Here is a 20441-nt window from a genome sequence, read left to right as displayed (position 1 = left end):
ATGGAAGTTGGACGCTTAATAGCCTTTAGATTTCTTTGGAAATCTCAGCTTACACATATAACGATTCCCATGTGGCTTCTTGCTTCTCCAACCCACTGCTAAATAGCAGGGATAGCATAACTGAGGGCGGGGGCAAAGGAGGCTAGTGCCCCTTAGTGGAAATACTATGGAGGCTCCTTCCCCACGTAAACACACACATGCTCAGGGGGAGGAGAAGGTGACAATGAGTCCCAGAGAGTTTGGAGCAGGTGCCACGGGGCCCAAAGGTGTTCGGATGGGTCCAAGAGCCTGTAGGAACCTCCAGGACCCGCCTGGAGCTGGTTGCCTCCCTCCTGCCCACTGAACCTCAGTACTTATCTTCACTGCCCCACCATCCTCCCAAACCCCTGCCCCATTCCCAGGGAGCTTCCGCCCCCCTATGCTAAATAATCCTGCTCATAGAAAAGAGGCTACCGTACTCCATGATGTATTTAGATTGCTGCCTCTAGAACCTTTAGTCCCATGCAGTCCTGGCTTAAGAGAACAAATCCACCTTAAACTAGATAATGAAGACATCGGGGTTTGATGGCCCCTAATAGCCACAGAACGTGGTTCTGGAGATGAATTAACAGTTCCCTAAACTCTACTGAGATGTTCTAGAAGAGCATTAACAAATGCTCCCTTGACGCCCGCGGGATCCGTGATGGACTGGATACAGTCCACGGGCTCAGCTGTAATTGACACATTTGATCTCTTAAGGAAATATAGCCCCTTTTAAAAGTGGACCCAAGACATGCAGGTGAAACCCAGCCAAGAACCCCCTAGGGGCGAGTTCTAGATGCTTAGGGTCTGATCCGTCACTGTCCTGCCCCTTGTGCAGTGATTTACCTGAGTGTGATAACTGTGGTGAGACCCAGGTTGCACGCTTCCCTGCAGAACCCCCTAGCCTGCAAACAAGACCAGGAAAACCCTGGAGGATTTAAAGAGAGACAGCTTTCTCACTGTTTCAATACAGTTTTCACTACCCCATGTAAATGACTAGAGAAAGTCCTCAGCAGTCGGGAATCAAGTCCATAGAGTCTAATACATTGTGCACAGAATAGGATAACGGGCACACTCAGCTAAGCGCTACAGAGGTTTCTAGATGCATAGATTCCAAGGCCAGAAGGGACTACTGTGATCATCCAGACTGACCTCCGGCATAACCCAGGCCAGAGAAATCCCCGTAAATAATTCCTAGAGCAGATCAAGAGAGGTGGTTCAAAGGAGCCTCTAAAATGCTACAATCTGCGAAGGAGGCGCCGAGACTGCAGATCTGCAGTAGGGCGGCCATGAATAAAACCTATGGTTGATGAGTGGGGCGAAGAGACAGAGGCAGAGTTACCCCACAGGCCGTGAAGCGCCAGCGAAGGTTGTTGCCTCAGGAGAAGACGTCGTGGAAAGAGCAAGTCACACCTACACTTCCAAGCAATCTAAGAGCGTGAGTGGTCTCAAGGTACCACCCATGATTGTCCTTGCCCTGGTCCCTACCATTTTTAAAGGGCTCTTCCCCAGTAAAAGGGAGCCCCCCAAGCTGTATTCCCTTCTCTCCCTAATTTCTACAGGGAAAGTAGGAGGGGGCAATGCGTGTCTCACTGCCCAAACCCAGCCCACCCTAGTCTCTCCACGACATCTTCTCCTGAGGCAACAACCTTCGCTGGCGCTTCGCGGCCTGTGGGGTAACTCCGCCTCTGTCTCTTCGCCCCACTCAACAACCACAGTTTTTATTCATGGCCGCCCTACTGCAGATCTGTTTATAGAGCGTCTAGTGCTGGGGTGGCCAACCTGAGCCTGAGAAGGAGCCAGAATTTACCAATGTACCTTGCCAAAGAGCCACAGTAATACGTCAGCAGCTCCCCATCAGCTCCCCCACCCCGCTCCCAGATGTCCCGATTTTATAGGGACAGTCCCGATTTTTTGGGTCTTTTTCTTATATAGGCTCCTATTACCCCCTATCCCCAGTCCTGATTTTTCACATTTGCTGTCTGGTCACCCTAGCCCACCCACTCTTCCATCTCCCTTCCAATCCATGCAACCCTGACCCCAACGGAGAACCCCCTCAAGGCATGAGTCAGAGGGAGGTTGTACTGTGAAATTGTCTGACCTCCCTTTCCCTGCAGGAGGGGTGAGATCCACGCTTGGATGAACTGATCCTTATCTGGATTTTGGAGACATGATCTGTCCTGGAGCAAGGGTGGAGACTCACTGACAGACTTGATCTCTGAGCTGCTGTGATGCAAAGAAACAGAAGGAAAGACTGACACACACACTCATATGGCAACTGTAAGTAGTTTAGCCATTGACCCATCTCTGCTGTCACTCTGAAATTCCTGGGAGAGGCTTGGTGTGGTCTCTGACGGAGACCTGCCTTATACCCATCAGCTTTGCTTTGATCTTCTCTTGCGTGTCTAATACACTTTGCTTCATTTAAGATACTTTTAAAAGAAGCTGGTTGGGAAATGACATTTTTCATCAGCGTTTTTCGAGAGGAAATAAAAAAATAATTTCCCATCCAAATCTGAACAGAAAAAGCTTAAATGAAGCAAAGCTTATTAGAAATGTTTTGCCATTTTCTTTGAAAACCCCCCAAATCCCAAATTGTTCGGCTTTTGATGAAAACTGGAAATTTTTCTAGGAAAACTGAACTTCAAAAAGGAACTCGATAAGTTCATGGAGGATAGGTCCATCAATGGCGATTAGCCAGGATGGGCAGGGATGGTGTCCCTAGCCTCTGTTTGCCAAGAGCTGGAAATGGGCAACAGGGGATGGATCACTTGATGATTACCTGTTCTGTTCATTCCCTTTGGGGCACCTGGCATTGGCCACTGTCGGAAGACAGGATACTGGGCTAGATGGACCTTTGGTCTGACCCAGTCTGGCCATTCTTATGTTCTCATGAGCTTGTTTTGGTGGAAATTTCCATTACATCGAAAAGGCATTTTCTATCCAAAAATATTTAAATAGAAAATTTTCAACCCGTTCTAATTTTTTCATTTTAGCCTCTAATCTCCACTTGCGTGTGGATTTCACATTTTTTTGAAACTTAAATCTGATCGTTTCCAATCCAGAGAGGCCTAGAGAAGCCAAAGAATTTTGAGACTATTCTAGCCAAGGAAATGTACATGAAAACAAACCCCTACTGATCTGTTCCTCTAAGCGTAGGCTTGGCAAACGCTATGGATGCCTACTGTGAATGCAAAGCCAGAAATGGATATTACGGCATTGCACTTTGGATAAAACAGACTTCATGCTAGTCTCATCTCTGAGAAGAGCCGCTGGAGATATTGTCTGAGAGACCCCAAATCTTTCTAAGACATTTATTTTGGATCAGTTCCAATCCAGAAATTTAAGTGATTTAGGAATCCAAGTCCCATTGAAAGTTAAGAAGACTTGGGCTCCTAAACCCTTTAGGTACTTTAGAAAACTTTTACCCCTAAGTCCAATTGTAATTCATTGTGAATTGGGCCTCTAACTCCTTTAATGATCTTTGGACAATCCTGGCCAAGCAGCCAAGGTCTGGACCTTGACCATGGGTGGGCATCTACCTACATCTTCTCTTCCAACCCCCAGCATTCTAAGGTAGAGACTGGGGGTAGCCCAATCTTTATTAAGAAAGAAACTACTAAGCTTGGATATTACTGAATGAGTCGTTCATGGGCCGGCAGGAATGCGAGTGCCTCTCTGCTCTCGCAATTTGGGCCAAATCGCTCCTCCCACGTAGCCTGGTTTTAAACAAGTGTTCGGCCTATTCGGCGTTCATTGCACTGGTGTAAATCTGAAGTAATTCCATTATAGGCAGTGGAGTAACTCTGGTTTGGTGCCCGTGTAAATGGGAGCAGAATCTGGCCCCATTAACTTCAATGTGGTTCCTCCAGGGTTTCACCAGTTGGTACAAAGGAGGCCTGTTATACTCAGGTGTTTTAAGCAGCAGGCTGGAAGCATGACATTGTTGTCTTGTTTCACAGGAGCCCACCTTTATGCCTTTGACACTCTGCTAGGGCCTGGGATAAAGAAACCCTTTCGAGTTTGCCCAAGGACTATTTTAGTTGGCACACCAGGGATTGAACCGGGAATGACTTGAGCTATGCGCAAGAGCTGCTGCACCTTGAGTTTAAGAGCCAGACTTACCACCAGCCTGCTGTCACAGACAGACAGCCTCTGTGCACACGACAACAAGGTGGCCCCATAAACATTCACCGACGGCTGGGTAACTAATGCCCAGTACAGGCGTTGACTTTTGGCTGTGTAATGAAAGGGACGCTTTGGGGGGCTCTGGCCCACTGAAGAGGTTTCTCCAAGAGACAGTTTAAAAGCTGGGGCCGGCACAGATCCTGGGGCTCTTTGACACGTAAACAAGACTATCTCCTCTGGTATAGCCATGCCCCACTCTTTTTTTTACCCCCATGCATTCGTGACTATGAGAGCCGCACAAAGTGGCTTTGGACGTCCCACTCCGGGCAGAGGACCACCCCTAGCTCTGACGCTGGTGCTGAGGCCCACCGATCTCATGCTTGTGCAAGCGCACAACAGCCCTGCACCGTGCCACGACTTGCAGGATCGGCGTCGAGCGCTGGTTTCACCCCTCCGCTGGGGCTGAGAGGCAGAAGTGGTGGAGAAAACAGCGCTGCTTCAACGTAGACTTCCCCCGTGTAAGAGGAATTCTCAGCTGGTGGGAACAGACCAGTCTCTGCTCCCTTTGCATGGTAAGGTGACCAGACAGCAAGTGTGAAAAATCGGGACGGGGGGGGGGCGGTAATAGGATCCTATATAAGAAAAAGACCCCAAAATCGGGACTGTCCCTATAAAATTGGGACATCTGGTCACCCTATTGCATGGATGGATTGGGACTAAGGTTATGTCTACACTTGGAGCTAGGGGTGAGATTCCCACTCCCACAAACATATTTGCTCTAACTCTCATAGAGTTAGCACGCTAAAAAAGTTTGCTAGACACCCTGAGTACGTACGTCCAGGTGGGTTTGCACTCAGGGCAGCTAGTCTGTGCGGCCGCTCCCTACTACTGCACCTACATTACGCAAGTGGGAAATCACACCCCTAGCTCCAAGTGTACAGGTAGCCACAGAGGTTGGAGTGGGCCAGGGGAGGGTGAGGAGACTCTCACCTTAAGACCAGATGAGCGCAATGGCAAAACAGACATCTGCCTCTGAAAGGTGCATTCGTTCACACGGTGTGCCTAATAAATTCCTCCAGCCAGCTACTAAGAAACACAATGTTTCGACAACAGTCTAGGGTGGGAGCTGTATTGTCATGATCAGTCACCCCAAACCTGTAGCTGCAGCTCCTTGCACTTTTCTTTTGCCTTTTATCTGTGGCTTCTCCTTGGAATTCCTTTCTGATGAGTGGCAGTCCCCGCCCGATGGTAAATGCTGAATGGAAAGTTTCATTTATTTCCTTTTAAGTTGGTTAGAAGAGTTTTCTTTTTGCAATGGTCTCCACCCCAGCTAGGATGTTCTTTGGCTAGAAAGACATGTTGCAAAAGTAAAAGGGGTAACCAGTGAGTTTTGCAGTGCGGCTTGGTATCGAGGGGTGTGATTTTCAAAGAAGTCTATGGGATTTCAGTAGGTGGTTGGCATATGCACAGGTACGGGGGACTGGATGCAGTCATAAACTACTTCTGGCTCCTTATTTTTCACCCATTTAAGCTTGAGGTCTTGATTCTCCACTGCTGTGCTGTTTGTGTGGTCATTCGCAGTTGTGCAAAAGAAATACAATGAGGGACCAATCGGCTGTCAGCAATGTAAGTGAATGGAGAACTGATCTGGTATCATTCTATATCTGCCATGTGATGGCTGCTGTCTTTCCTGAGGCACTGGGGACCTACAGAGCTAAAAGGATGAGCGGCTACAACTTGAACTAAAGCCCACAAGCTGCTGTGATGGTAGACTCATATCCCGCTACTACGGGGCTCCGGCGGTGATTTAAAGAGCCCGGGGTTCCCAGCCGCTGCTACTGCAGCTGGTGCCCCGGGCCCTTTAAATTGTGATTTAAAAGGCCTGGGGATGTAAAGACCCTGCCCCCTTCCGATGAGGCCACGCCCCTTCCGGTTGAGGCCACGCCCCCTTTCAGGACCCCGGCCCTGCGGACCGGTAAGTCCTTTAAGTTACTTTAACCGCTGGGGATCTGTAACAAGCTCACCAGTGGGTTACATCTGCACAGGTGCAAAAGATGATCCCAAAGTGCAAGTCAGATGAGAATGAGGCCCAGAATATCGTCTGCAAATCAAATATCCTTTGGGCTTGATCCTGCATTCTCTTACTTATAGGACTATCCCTTACTCGTGGTTTCTGGGACTATGAACAAATCTACTCAGATGAGTAAAGGTTTGCAGGGCTGGGCCTCAGAGCTGCAACACCTGATTGAGCCACCTGCATTGCTATCCTAACATACTCATTTGAGATATTAGTGGAAAGGCAAGTCTATGAGATAACTAACCAATATGAGGGCTTGTCTACATGGAGACTCAGTGCACAGCAAGTTGGGGTGTCAATCTACAACACACTAACTGGCCATGTAGTGGACCCTGCTACAGTGCCCTAAAGGTTCTGTTGTGTGCTTTGACCTATGACTGTGTTCGGGATCTGGGCTAAGGGAATCATATCTCTAGGCCCATGTCCTGCAATCGTCCTGGAACTCAACGAGCCTGCTTCTCCTCTCACACCAGTTTTACATGGCTGTAATCCCACTAACTGCAACTGACTGGTACAAGGAGGCAGGAACAGGCCAGGGGAATAAGAGGGGAGACCCTATCTTAAAACCAGATTCACCCAATATCAAAGCAGGCATCTGCCTCTGAAAGGTGCACTTGTTCACATGCCCGGAAACACATGGTGTGTAAAGGTGAAGAGAATCAGGCCCTGGTGGGCTGTGCACATGAGTGAAAGTTGCAGAATCTGTCCCTTGCTTAACTTAAAAGTCCATGCTTATAGTATAATAGATGCAAAAAACGTACCTCATCCAGGGCATCAAACGCCCCAACAACAATGTGGGTGGAACGAGACAATCGCTACACTCTCGAATGAACTCGCACAGAAAAATGATAAAAGACAAAAACACCCTGTCACTGGTGGGTGATGACTTTTCACAAAGCGGTCACTCCACATCTGACTTCTCAGTCCTCATTCTCAAAGGAAGCCCGCCCAACACCTTCAAAAGACAAGCCTGGGAGCTGAAATTCAGGGTTCAAAAAAGAACTAGATAAGTTCATGGAGTGGCTATTAGCCAGGATGGGCAGGGATGGTGTCCCTAGCCTCTGTTTGCCAGAGGCTGGGAATGGGCGACGGGATGGATCACTTGATGATTCCCTGTTCTGTTCATTCCCTCTGGAGCTCCTGGCATTGGCCACTGTTGGAAGACAGGATACTGGGCTAGATGGACCATTGGTCTGATCCAGTATGACCATTCTTATGTTCATTTGTTCATAATTCTGGTAAACACCAAAAATCACGGACTCAGTAGAGACACTAGTTTTATGTCTCATTACAACATTCTGTTCCACCTTGTATTTAGCTGTGACACTCTGATTACCATTCCCAAGACCTGAAGAAGAGCTCTGTATAGCTCAAAACTGTATACCTCTTCCACCAACAGAAACAATAAAAGATATTACCCACCTGCCTTGTCTCTCATAAAAAAAATTTGACATTTAGCATTTCATTTTACTTTAAAAATAATATTTCACTCAATAGGTTTTAGAGAAACAAAGATGAACATCTGAAGAAGTGAGGTTTTTACCCACGAAAGCTTATGCCCAAATAAATCTGTTAGTCTTTAAGGTGCCACCAGACTCCTTGTTGTTTTTAAAGATGAACACACATCAGTACAGAATACAAAATCTTTCTGGAACTACAGGTGTGTCCCCATTGCAAGTTAGTGGGAGATCAGGGTGTTCACTGCCATTCAGGACTCATCCCTAATCGTTTCACCATCCCATTATTACAGTCTGCAGATACTTAGACATGTTAACAATAGGACTGGAGGTTTCCCAGGGGTATGTGCTTGTGAGATCACTCTGCCTGTGTAAACAGATTTGTCATGAATCATATACTTCTTGAATTAACTGGAATGCACATACTATCTAAAAACATCGCCCCGCATGAATGTCAGCATGAAACTGGACAAAACAAAGATTACCTATTTATCAACTTGCCAGCTGAATCCACTGTGAATCCAAAAGCAAAGCAGGTGGTTTGCAGGAAGAGGAGCCTGGAACAAGAAGCCGAGAAAGATGTTTGCCATTGCTAAACCTCCTTGCCATGTGCATTGAAAATCTAGATTAAAAGAGCCAAAGAGAATTGGTAACAATTGACTACACACAAGTACCAAAAATTAGCAGATTGCATTCTAGAAGCCGGTATAAATAATATTGCAAATCAGTTTCAGTTCCAACCCCCCTGTCTTCACAAAGCCCCCTTTTTCGCTTTCTGCTGCATGGTGACTCCCCACCTATATCCCAGAAAATGATAATTAAAAGTTGTTCTTTGAGATTAAAAATATCCTGTTTAGGCAAGGCTACAGCAAAACGGGCTACAGTTGGAATGGCAAAATTAGGAAAGGCGTTTGTCCTAATTAAGGACTAGTGTCTTTGATTGGGTGGCGAGGTAATGGTTTTAATTTAACAGGGATATGACTATTTGAAAATGGCCTATTAAACACACTCAACGGATGATTTCCTTAATTTTATAGGTGTGGCAATGCAATACAGGTGCACTTAACACATAGGCATAGCTAGCTATGGCCCAAACCTGTAAAATACTGAGTAACCACAAAGCCATTAAAGTCAGTGGAAGATGAAGGTGCTTAGTCAACGCAATGCAAGTTCATAGAATCATAGAATATCAGGGTTGGAAGGGACCTCAGGAGGTCATCTAGTCCCACCCCCTGCTCAAAGCAGGACCAATTCCCAACTAAATCATCCCAGCCAGGGCTTTGTCAAGCTTGACCTTAAAAACCTCTAAGGAAGGAGATTCCACCACCTCCCTAAGTAACCCATTCCAGTGCTTCACCACCCTCCTAGTGAAATAGTGTTTCCTAATATCCAACCTAGACCTCCCCCACTGCAACTTGAGACCATTACTCCTTGTTCTGTCATCTGCCACCACTGAGAACAGTCTAGATCCATCCTCTCTGGAACCCCCTTTCAGGAGTTCAAGCATCTAGGTGTATAGCACCTGGTTGAAAGAGTTTACAAATTTTTCTGGAAAATCCATCAGGGTTTATTTTGGTTTTCTAGCTAAAATCAAGTGCAGTGTCTGTGCTGTCTCTGGGTGATAACATTGTTGAAGTTCATGTCTAGAATCAAGTTTACCCAAGTTAGGAAGGAAGGTGATGTACAGCTGGGGTCAGGGAGATTACAAGGATGGGTTATAAGGGTCACAAGGTACATACGTAGAACATAACCAGCATAGAGCTAGATGGGGGTGTGGGAGTTTTTTAAAGCATCAGTGAATAAGTGATCTTGGGTATGCCACCCATAGAATGTATTTTTTTTTATTTTTTTCCTGCCCTGGCTGGTATGATTTAGTTGGGATTGGTCCTGCTGTGAGCAGGGGGTTGGACTAGATACCTCCTGAGGTCCCTTCCAACCCTGACATTCTATGATTCTATACACCGTGCAGTGAGAATAGCAGCGGATAAGAGAGTTTCTCAAGTTTCACCGAGCTAGCAGAGTGTCAAAGCAGCATCAACTGCCAATCTCCTTCTTTGTTCCCTCTAAAGAAACGAAGACTGAACTATTTCAAAGCAAGCTAGGGGACAGGTGCACCCAGTTTCCATTGATTTTAATGGCAGCTGTGAAAATCTCAGCCTAAATACAGACAAAATATCCCGAATGGAGTAACCAAGCTGCGAGATCAGACACTCAAAACGCAGTGTAGTTGTAGCCGTGTGGGTCCCAGGATATTAGAGAGGCAAGGTGTGTGAGACAATATATTACCTCACCTGCCTTGTCACTCAAAACTCAGGGCATTCAAGGCTGTTGCAGCAACATTATCTCAACCGTTCTCCACTTCTGTGCCCAGATGGGCAGCTAGTGCAAATCGCCGTAGCTCTATTGACTTCAGGGAAGCTCTGCCAATTTACCCCCACTGACGTTGTGGCCCACTGATTTCAGAGGTGCCACATTGATTTACACCAGTTGTGGGGTGCGGCCCATTGATGCCAGTGGAGCAACACCAGTTTACATCAGCTGGGGTTCTGGCATGTGTGGTATTTTCTATTCCTTTTTTTTTTTTTGCACATCAGAGAAATAACATCATGCAGCGTCTCACAACCTGGGACGGTGGGGGGATGTCATGACTCCCAGGGAGATGACAAGCATTTGTGTCAAGGGTTAGAATCATAGAATCATAGAATATCAGGGTTGGAAGGGACCTCAGGAGGTCATCTAGTCTAACCCCCTTCTCAAAGCAGGACCAATCCCCAACTAAATCATCCCAGTCAGGGCTTTGTCAAGCCAGGCCTTAAAAACCTCTAAGGATGAAGATTCCACCACCTCCCTAGGTTGTGACCATCCTATTATTCTCATTTTCCTAAAAGGGAGAGAACGCCTGGTTTAATCTTTGCTATATGGGAGAAAGTTCTTATGATGTGACCCTATGGAAAAGATTGAGACGCAGAGCCCCTTAATGTATCAGTCTTTGTTTTGAACGCATACTATAAAATATACTCTACTGCTGGGTTACAATTGCTGGAGTGGCATTACCTTCTGGAATTCCCTGATTTCTTTTCAGTGGCTTGATTTAGCACTCCGAACATTACACCAATGTTATTCACCTACTAGTCTGGTTGGTTTTTCAATCCCATATGATTTTTCTAGATTTTGAAACATTTTCTCTTCCCAAATCGAAACAAAAAAGTCAAAGTCCCAACAATTTTTGTGAGCCCAGAAACTGGAAAAAAAAAAAAAAAAGTCCGTTCAGGTCCATTGAAACATTTCATCTGAAAATTCTGAACCTTTTTGTTTTGATTTTTGACATTTTGTTCTCCTTTTTTTTTAGGAGAATTTAAGTGAAATTTTGAAATGAAACCCCCCCACCCCCTCCAAAAAATGTTTGCTTTCCAAACTGTCCAAAAGGGCCATTTCCACACTTCAAAACTTTTTTTAAAAGCCATTATTATAGTTTTGACAAGTCAGCAAATTTTGGTCACTAAACCTTTTGGTGACAAGCTCTCCATCAGCGCTACTTGCCACGGCTACCCTTCCACCATATCCCTCTGTTTTATGACTTTTATATATGGATACATTTTCAAAAGAGCTCAGCATTAGAAATTTGGCTTTTATTTAGGCCAGGGGTGGGCAAACCTTTTGGCCCGAGGGCCACATCTGGATATGGAAATTGTATGGTGGGCTATGAATACTCATGAAATTGGGGCTGGTGTGCAGGAGGGGGTGAGGGCTCTGGTTGGGGGTGCGGGCTGGGGTGGGGCCAGAAATGAGGCGGTCGTGGTGTGGGAGAGGGCTCCAGGCTGGGTCAGGGAGGTTAGTTGTGGGACAGGGATCAGGCTGGGGCAGGGGGTTGGGGCACAGGAGGCGTCAGGGGTGCAGGCTCTGGGCGGCGCTTACCTCAAGCAGCACCTGGAAGCAGCGGCATGTCCCTTCTCCGGCTCTGTGGGCTGCCCTGTCCACAGGCGTCGCCCCTGCAGCTCCCGTTCGCCGCAGCTCCCAACCAATGGGAGCTACGGGGGTGGCACTTGGGGTGGGGGCAGCGCACAGAGCCCCCTGGCTGTTCCTAAATGTAGGAGCCGGAGGGGGGACATACTGCTGCTTCCGGGAGCCTCGGCACGCGCACATGGAACGGCCTCTGACCCCGCTCCCCGGCTGGAGCTCGGGTGCAGGGCAAGCCCCAGACCCCACTCCCCAGCTGGAACTTGAGGGCCAGATGAAACCGGCTGGAGGGCCGGATGTGGCCCGCGGGCCGTAGTTTGCCCACCTCTAATTTAGGCCCTCCCTGGGAACCGAGCTCCTTTGAAAATCTAGTTCCACGGTGCTATATGTAAGTCTCATGGAAAACGAAAGGGGTAAAACATCTAGAACAGAACGTTTTATTCTCTGTCTCTGCTGCAGTGACTGGGGGGAACCCATTTTGCATATTGACCATAGTATTTATCTTATAAATACGTTTAAATCTTATAAATCTCTCTTATAAAATGCTAGCTTTGTGCCTTGAATAATACAGACGGGCGGGCAGGGACTAGGATTGGAAATGGCAAAGCATAAGGACTGAACAAGCAGTGTCCTAGCGAGACATGTCAGCAGTTTGTTCTCTGGGCCCCAAATGACTAGCACACGCCGTGAACTCTTTGACACTGCCTTTCTGGTTGCCTACGCAGAGGCCAAAAGGCGACAGTTATTTCCAAACGACAAGAATGTTGCTCAGAAATGCAACTATTTCATTAGACGGGGCGTGTAGGTGGAGTGACCTCACTATTCAGAACGCTGCAGGGCATACCAAGCCCAATTAATCAGGGAGATAATTCACATCATGAAGCCAATCCCAGTTCCCGAAGCAAATAAAAGAGGTAGCCTCAGCCCTTGAAGAACAGAGGTTCATCCTTCTCTTCTGTGTTCTGTTCTGTTCTCCAGAAACCTCACTCCTTCCTTCCTTCCATTACTTCCATTTTACCCAGACCAGCTACAATGTCTCGCCAATCCACTATAAGGTTCCAGAGCGGAAAACAGGGCTTCAGTGCCTCTTCTGCCATCATCCCAAACAGCTGCCGCACCAGCTACAGCTCACGTTCTGTATCCCGGGCCGGAGGTTGCGGTGCCGGCGCTGGCGCTGGAAGGGTTGTTGGCGGTGGCAGTTGCTTTGGCAGCAGAAGCCTCTACAACCTAGGCGGATCTAAAAGAATCTCCATGGCTGGAAGCAGTGGTGGCTTTCTGTGTGGCGCTCCAGGCCCAGTTGGTTTTGCTGGTGGCGTTGGCTGCGGATTCGGTTTCGGTGGCGGAGCAGGCGGTGGCTATGGGTTAGCTGGCGCTGGGTTTGGTGGCGGAAGAGTTGGCCCTGGGTTCCCTGTTTGCCCACCTGGTGGGATCCAGGAAGTGACCATCAACCAGAGCCTTCTAACACCTCTCAACTTGGAAATCGACCCCACCATCCAGAGGGTGCGTAAAGAGGAGAAGGAGCAAATCAAGACCCTCAACAACCAATTCGCCTCCTTCATTGACAAGGTGAGATATAAGATTTCATAGATATCTTGTCCTGATTGTTCAGTGGGGAGGAAAAACAATTGCATTTCCTTATCAGCATTGTCTGTTCATCCAGAAACAGAGCCGGGGGGCGAATCTGGCATAACCCCACTCATTTGGGGCAGATCTATCAGTCCACTGCAGTTGACATCAGCATCTGGCCTATAAAGGCTGGTACTGACTATCATCTTGTGTTATGAATCAATGAACTGTCAAATGGCCAGTCAATGGAGCCCTGCCCATTTAAGCTATCAGGAAACCAGACCTCCAGACTTGAATTTTCTTGTTAAGTTGGAAAGGTAACACTGAAACAATGCGATTACATTTAGGTGGTTCTTTTAAAGTCAAGGTATTTTGAGGACTTACCTACCTGGCAGCATCCTGTTCATCTCTTTGTTGGTTGCATCAGATTTGCCAGAAGCAGAAACAGGAGCATAACAAAAACCTTGACGTTCTTGTTGACCAATCCGCATGCATTTGTGGTCAAAGCAAATGTTAAACTGTCTTGTGGACTTTTTTGTACTCAGCCCAATAGTAAATATTTTAGATTTATTTTCCATTTAAGGGATTAAATTTTTCCTGTCTTGTCCCACATGTCATCATTTGCACCTATGCAAAATGTGTGCAAAATGCAATCAATCTGTCCTGGTACAATTTGAAAACCACTTTGCACAGGTGTACATGGGGAGGATATAAGATTTCATAGCTATCTTGTCCTGATTGTTCAGTGGGGAGGAATATGGTATAAGGAACAGGGGAATCAGCTTCTAATTAGATTGCAATATGGGCAAGATCCTTGAAGTCAAATTTGCTACACCCATTTACCCCAGCTGACGATCTGGCCCTGACTATCTTCCTTGGCAGTCTTGCCCACTAGTTCGTAGGAGCTCAGCGAGAGCGGAGGGCACTCAGCATCTCTCAGGAAGTGCTCAGTACCTGGCAGGATTGGACCCTAAACATGCATGGGAGTTAACCTGGATGACCCATATTATTTTAATACTTTTATGGACTTTTATGGAACCATTTTAGCATCTTCTGGATCCTTGTGCTTTTCAGGTCCGATTCCTCGAGCAGCAAAATAGGGTGCTGGAAACCAAATGGAGCCTGCTGCAGGAACAGGGCCAAAAAACCGTGAAAAACAACATCGAGCCCTTCTTTGAAAATTACATCGGTAATCTCAGGAGACAGCTGAACAACCTGATGAATGAGAGAGGAAGACTTGAAGGGGAGGTGAACAACATGCAAAACGTGGTGGAAGATTTCAAGAACAGGTAGGTCCATTGCTCTAGCTGCTCCCCATCACCACAGTATCAGGGGTGTTTAAATAAAAAAATATATAATACATCTGCCCTTTAATATCAGTCTGATAAGGAAGGGACAAGACTAACAAATCACCAATTGCAAGTTTGCTAGAGAGATACATCTTATAATGTGACAGTTTTCAGAGGGGTAGCCGTGTTAGTCTGTATCAGCAAAAACAACGAGGAGTCCTTGTGGCACCTTAGAGACTAACAAATGTATTTGGGTATAAGTTTTTCCACTCCATGCATCTGATGAAGTGGGTTTTAGCCCACGAAAGCTTATGCCCAAATAAATTTTAGTCTCTAAGGTGCCACATGGACTCCTTGTTGTTTTATCTTATAATATATGGATTATATCACTTTCCCATGGTTAATTGGACAGTTAAAAATCTCTCTATAGAGTGAAGGGACAAGAGGTCCAGGTATAACAGTATTTTGTAGATGACACATTAGGTGCAGAATCGACAAAGAATTATGAATGCATTTATTGGTCTGAGTAAAATAACTCACGGGCATTAGACTTTGGGAGACTGCATCCTTAAACTGTAAGGGAAGAAGCAGTGAGAATGATTGACTGCCAGGAAGAGAGAAAAAGAACAGAAGGTTTTATCTAGAGCAGTAGTTCTCAACCAGGGGTACATGTACTCCAGGGGGTATTCATCTAGATATGTGCCTAGTTTTACCCCAGGCTACATAAAAAGCATTAGCGAAGTCAGTACAAACTAAAATTTCATACAGACAATGACTTGTATATACTGCTCTATATACTATACACTGAAATGTAAGTACAAGATTTATACTCCAGTTGATTTGTTGTATAATTATATGGGGAAAATGAGAAAGTCATCAATTTTTCATTGCTGGGACACCTTTGTATTTTAATGTCTGGTTTTGTAAGCAAGTGGTTTTTAAGTGAGGTGCAACTTGGGGGTACGCAAGACAAATCAGACTCCTGAAAGGGGTACAGTCGTCCGGAAAGGTTGAGAGCCACTTATCTGGAGTACTTTTCTCTAGACATCAGTTTGCATGTTTTAACTGGTTTAGTGTAGACACACGGATCATTGCCTGAGTTATCCTGAAAACTAAAATTCAGATCCTGGTGACAGCTGAGATTAGCACGCACAAAAAATGCTCTCGGGGAAGTTTATTCTAACAGGCTGCAATTATCTTGGTCGGTTATTTACCTACACAAACGTTCCCTCTGCCCCGTTCCATTAGGTACGAAGATGAAATCAACAAGCGCACAACTGCCGAGAATGACTTTGTGACCCTCAAGAAGGTGAGTGTTGTTTGTATAATGCAAGCCTTATTATTGTTTGTCTTTCAGCAACACCTAGAGATCCGGGCACCGTGGTGCAAGGCGCTGTACAGACACAGAGTGAGAGGCAGACTTTGCCCCAAAGAGCTTGCGATAGAGAAGACAGACAAAGGGTGGGAGAAAGGGAGGATTATTAGCCCTGTGGAACTGCACCACAGGCAGATCTAAGGGGCTTGTCCAACTTTACATAGGGAATCTGTGGCACACCTGGAATTGAGCCTAGCTCTTCAGAGCATCAGTCAAATGTTTTAATCACAAGACCTCTCAGATCAGCCCTTCAGCCACAACACTATTAACAGCCATTAGAAAATCCTTTACATTTATTCTCCTCTAGAAAATGAGTTTGGAGCTAATCATATTGCTGGCCTGGTAAGGAAAGTGCTTCGCTCATTTCAATCCATTACTGTCTTTCAGGATGTGGACAGTGCCTACATGAACAAGGTGGAGCTGGTTGCCAAGGTGGACTCCCTGACTGATGAGATCAATTTCCTGAGAGCCCTGTACGAAGAGGTAAGTGCTAGCAGCCCGAGGTCTCTTTCAGCGGGTTTCAAATTCGTTTTCCCAGTGACGTCCAAAATTCTGAAGCTTTTTTTGCAATGACGTGGACTGTCTTGACCGTTCCTGACAGTTGTTGGAGTGACAGCCCCTTACCTTAGGCTGTAGCCTCTGCGTATGGTACACAGTGAAAAGTTCAGTTGTCTACCAATGAGGAAAAGTCTCTTGGACTCACAGTTCACCCGAATATTGGCATGAATTGCAGGAACTGGCTCAGATGCAGACGCAGGTCTCCAACACCTCCGTCGTTCTGTCTATGGACAACAACCGAGACCTGGACCTGGACGGCATCATTGCTGAAGTCAAAGCGCAGTACGAGGAGATCGCTAACAGGAGCCGAGCTGAGGCTGAATCTTGGTACCAGACTAAGGTGAGTCACCACACACCAACAGAGGGTTGAGTTCCAATTCGCGGCACGTTCGGTTGTATGTCACTATTATTGTGCTTCCTGATTTGTGTCGCTGAGCAGTCAGAGGTACCAATCAGGGATTAGGTGGTGACAAATTGTGCTAGACACCGCACACACATAATAACACGCAACGCCTGCCCCAAAGAGGATGGACTTTAACGTGATTTGTGTGTCTCTTTGTGTCCGGCAGTATGAAGAGCTGCAGGTTACCGCTGGCAGACACGGGGATGACCTCCGCAACACCAAACATGAGATCTCAGAGCTGACCCGAATCGTCCAGAGACTGCGGAATGAAATTGACAATGTGAAAAGACAGGTAGGGCGCTGCGGAAAACACAGGAGGGGATTTTGTGGGCGGGTGCTTCATTATCACAGTTCCAAGCCTTAGCCCAAGATGGATGCAAATGCAACCCCCTTGATTTCTGCTGCACCAGAACGGAATTTGGCCCCTTTGGTCTCAAAGTAAAAATGCCACTAGGATTTGACCAGATTTTTCTACTTATACATAAAATGAATAAATAATATAGGGCCAGAATCTCAGCGTCAAGGAAGTCAATGCACTTTACGCCAGCTGGCAATCTGGACTTCAAAGGGTTAAGCTGCGTGATACTCTCTCGAATGTTTCCCCCATTGCAGCCCCTGGAAATGATTGCAAACGTGTTAGATTGAAACACAGAGAGCCAAATTTTCAGTGGTGTCAATCAGCCACGTTCTGCTAAAGTTAATGGAGCTTGGAAGATTTACACCAGCTGATGATCTGTTCCAAACTGTAGAAAAGTTGATGGGACGAGATGAGATGCTCATAGATTATTCCAGCGTGATCTGCACCCAGGCCGGATCAAGCAATTGTGTACTAGGAAGGCAGAACGGTTGGATGTTTCCTATGGAAGTTGAGATCGATGTTCTTCTCTTCCACAGTGCGCCAACCTGCAAGCAGCCATTGCCGAGGCCGAGGAGCGCGGCGAACTGGCCCTCAAGGATGCCCAGGGTAAACTGGCCGAGCTGGAAGATGCCCTGCAGAAGGCCAAGGGAGATTTGGCGCGTCAGCTGCGGGAGTACCAGGAGCTGATGAACGTCAAGCTGGCGCTGGATATCGAGATCGCCACCTACAGGAAGCTGCTGGAAGGAGAGGAGAGCAGGTGGGTGAAATGCAGCACATTCATGTCTGGATTTTAATGAGGTCAATGGGAACTGCAGGTGCTCAGCATTTCTGAAAACTCCCCCCTGAAGCAACTTCTCTTTATGCTGGAATCAATTGAAATGTTAATGAAACACTTGGTCAAAAAGTTTTGAAATTTGGATAAAATATATTAGCAATTTTTAAAAAATATTTTATGAAATTATTTTTCTGTTTGTCAGCCAGTGTGTCGAGAGGTTTTGATTTTTTGAAATGTCCAAAATAAACCCCCTGAAGGCTGGTCAAAAGGCTTCTGTCAAAACTTTTTTTTTTAGTTGGAAAACTGGGGTTTCTGGCTAACTGAACATTTTCCTGGAAAGTGTCTGTTTTCCGCACAAAATTTCAAGTGCTCGATGAAAAAATTCATGGAAAAGTTTCTGCTTTTTTCAACCAGCTCCTGTCAATGGACATCACTTGAATTCTTACTTTCCTCTCTTCTCTTCCCTAACAGGCTGTGTGGAGAAGGTGTTGGTGCAGTGAATATTTGTAAGTCACTTGAATAAGTATATAGTATAAACTGCCTTGCTTTAGTCTCCATTTGCCACTCCGTGGCCACCATCCAATGAGATCTAAACACACGGTGCTTTCTTTTTGCAGCTGTGGTCTCCTCAACCGTTGGAGGTGGGTATGGAAGCAGAAGCGGTCTCGGCATGGGAAGTGGAAGCGGTGTCTGCATTGGAGGTGGAAGCAGTCTTGGCATGGGAGGTGGAAGCAGTGTCTGCGTTGGAGGTGGAAGCAGTCTTGGCATGGGAGGTGGGCTCTGTGTTGGAGGAAGCAACTTCAGCTCTGGGAGCGGAAGAGGCATCGGCGGGTTGAGCCTCGGAGGCGGAAGCGGCTCTAGCGTGAAATTCGTCTCAACTACCTCTTCCACCAAACGAAGCTACAAAAGCTAAAGCTCAGAATTCAAAGTCCTCGCACCCCGATTGAAATATCTCCCTGGTTTCCTGATGCTGACACATTACTGACCTACGAATGGGACCACCATATTGAATAAGGGCAACGTTTTCTAATCTTCTCTTTAGAAACCAAGCTTAAAACATGTTGGCGTATATCTGAATTTTCCAAACATTGCCTTGAATCGGTTCTTTCTTCAAACTTGCTATCTATTATCTTTCACGTAGAAACCTATAACCTCTGTCCACCAAGAAGAGAAAGTACATATTTCTCTAAACAGCAGAATGTGTGTGCTTTCCTCAAAAACTTTGAATTTTTCATTGGAAAACTGAAAGCTGAAAAGATGAATGTTTTTGACAAGCCCAAACATTTCTGTTAATTTTCACCCAAAAGTTTTCAGCCAAACATGCCAAAATCTCCCCCCAAAATGTTTCCTTCAAAAACGTTCAATTTAGGGGCTACCTTTCTTCCAGTGAAATATTGAATTTTTCTGGATAAAAAGATTTCCCCATTTTCTGAACACCTCTGGTGATTGCATAGCCTTGACAAGACCTAGTGCAACTAATAAAACCGCCATCCCTTTCCCATGTATTTTCTTTTCCTCCATACCAAGGAGTAGCTCATGGATTTGGATATTTGTTATGCCAAAACTCAGTTTTAGAATGGCAAGAGAACCGTTATGTTAAGCACTGTCTGAATAATGTTAGAACCGGGCACCTGATCATTATTTCTTGTCCAGATCTAGTGTACATTTCAAAATCTGAGCCCATTACAGGACACAATGCACATGGCTCGCTCTCTCCATACCTTGGGCACCTGTTTATGTCACCCAGGTTCTTTCATTATTCAGCTGACCAAATGGTTCCTTGTCTAGAAATTTACAACACACTGCTTTAGCTCATCCAAATTGTATTGAGTTCTGTGTGCAAATGGATGCTCCCACCTTGTTCTGCATTTGCCACATCCGTATCTCACATTGCACATAATTCCCACTGGTTTATTTCCAACGGACTTTGAATTGAAAATTATCCAGCCTTATGTTGTATATAAAACGTGTCGCACCATTGTTAGTTCTTTGGGCTCAAGAGCTCATGTTGTTGGAAGCTTCTAGTCACTTTCCAGTGTTTGTCTAATAAAATGCATATGTAATTTATTCTGCTGTCCAAACCTTTAATTAATGTTTAAGGCAGGGGTGGCCAACCTGAGCCTGAGAAGGAGCCAGAATTTACCAATGTACATTGCCAAAGAGTAATACGTCAGCAGCCCCCCATCAGCTCCCCAACCCCGCTCCCACCCACTGGCAGCCCTGCCGATCAGCACCTCCCCCTCCCTCCCCGCACCTCCCGATCAGCTGGTTCCTGGCGTGCAGGAGGCTCTGGGGGCAAGTGGGGAGGAGCGAGGGCACGGCAGGCTCAGCGGAGGGGTGGAGTGGGGACAGGGCCTATGGCAGGGCCAGGTGCTGAGCAGTGAGTCCCCCCACCCCCCGGCACATTGGAAAGTTGGCGCCTGTAGCTCCAGCCCCGGAATCGGTGCCTATACACGGAGCCGCATATTAACTTCTGA

At 46.4% G+C, this 20441-nt stretch overlaps 1 protein-coding gene across 1 annotated transcript; it reads left to right on the top strand.

Moving 5' to 3' along the window:
• Window positions 1–12596: 12596 nt before the first annotated feature.
• LOC128828389 (keratin, type II cytoskeletal 5-like) lies at window positions 12597–20031 on the top strand. Its single transcript, XM_054013047.1, has 9 exons — window positions 12597–13206; window positions 14281–14495; window positions 15744–15804; window positions 16258–16353; window positions 16604–16768; window positions 16998–17123; window positions 17726–17946; window positions 18436–18470; window positions 18582–20031. The coding sequence occupies exons 1-9, from the start codon at window positions 12673–12675 to the stop codon at window positions 18875–18877; spliced, it is 1749 nt and encodes a 582-aa protein (XP_053869022.1). The 5' UTR covers window positions 12597–12672; the 3' UTR covers window positions 18878–20031.
• The last annotated feature ends 410 nt before the right edge of the window (window positions 20032–20441 follow it).

Source organism: Malaclemys terrapin, chromosome 23 (assembly GCF_027887155.1).
Source record: "Malaclemys terrapin pileata isolate rMalTer1 chromosome 23, rMalTer1.hap1, whole genome shotgun sequence".
In the NCBI taxonomy this organism is placed as follows: domain Eukaryota; kingdom Metazoa; phylum Chordata; order Testudines; family Emydidae; genus Malaclemys; species Malaclemys terrapin.
Note: the sequence above shows the minus strand (reverse complement) of the source record. Positions and strands in the feature narration are given on the sequence as shown.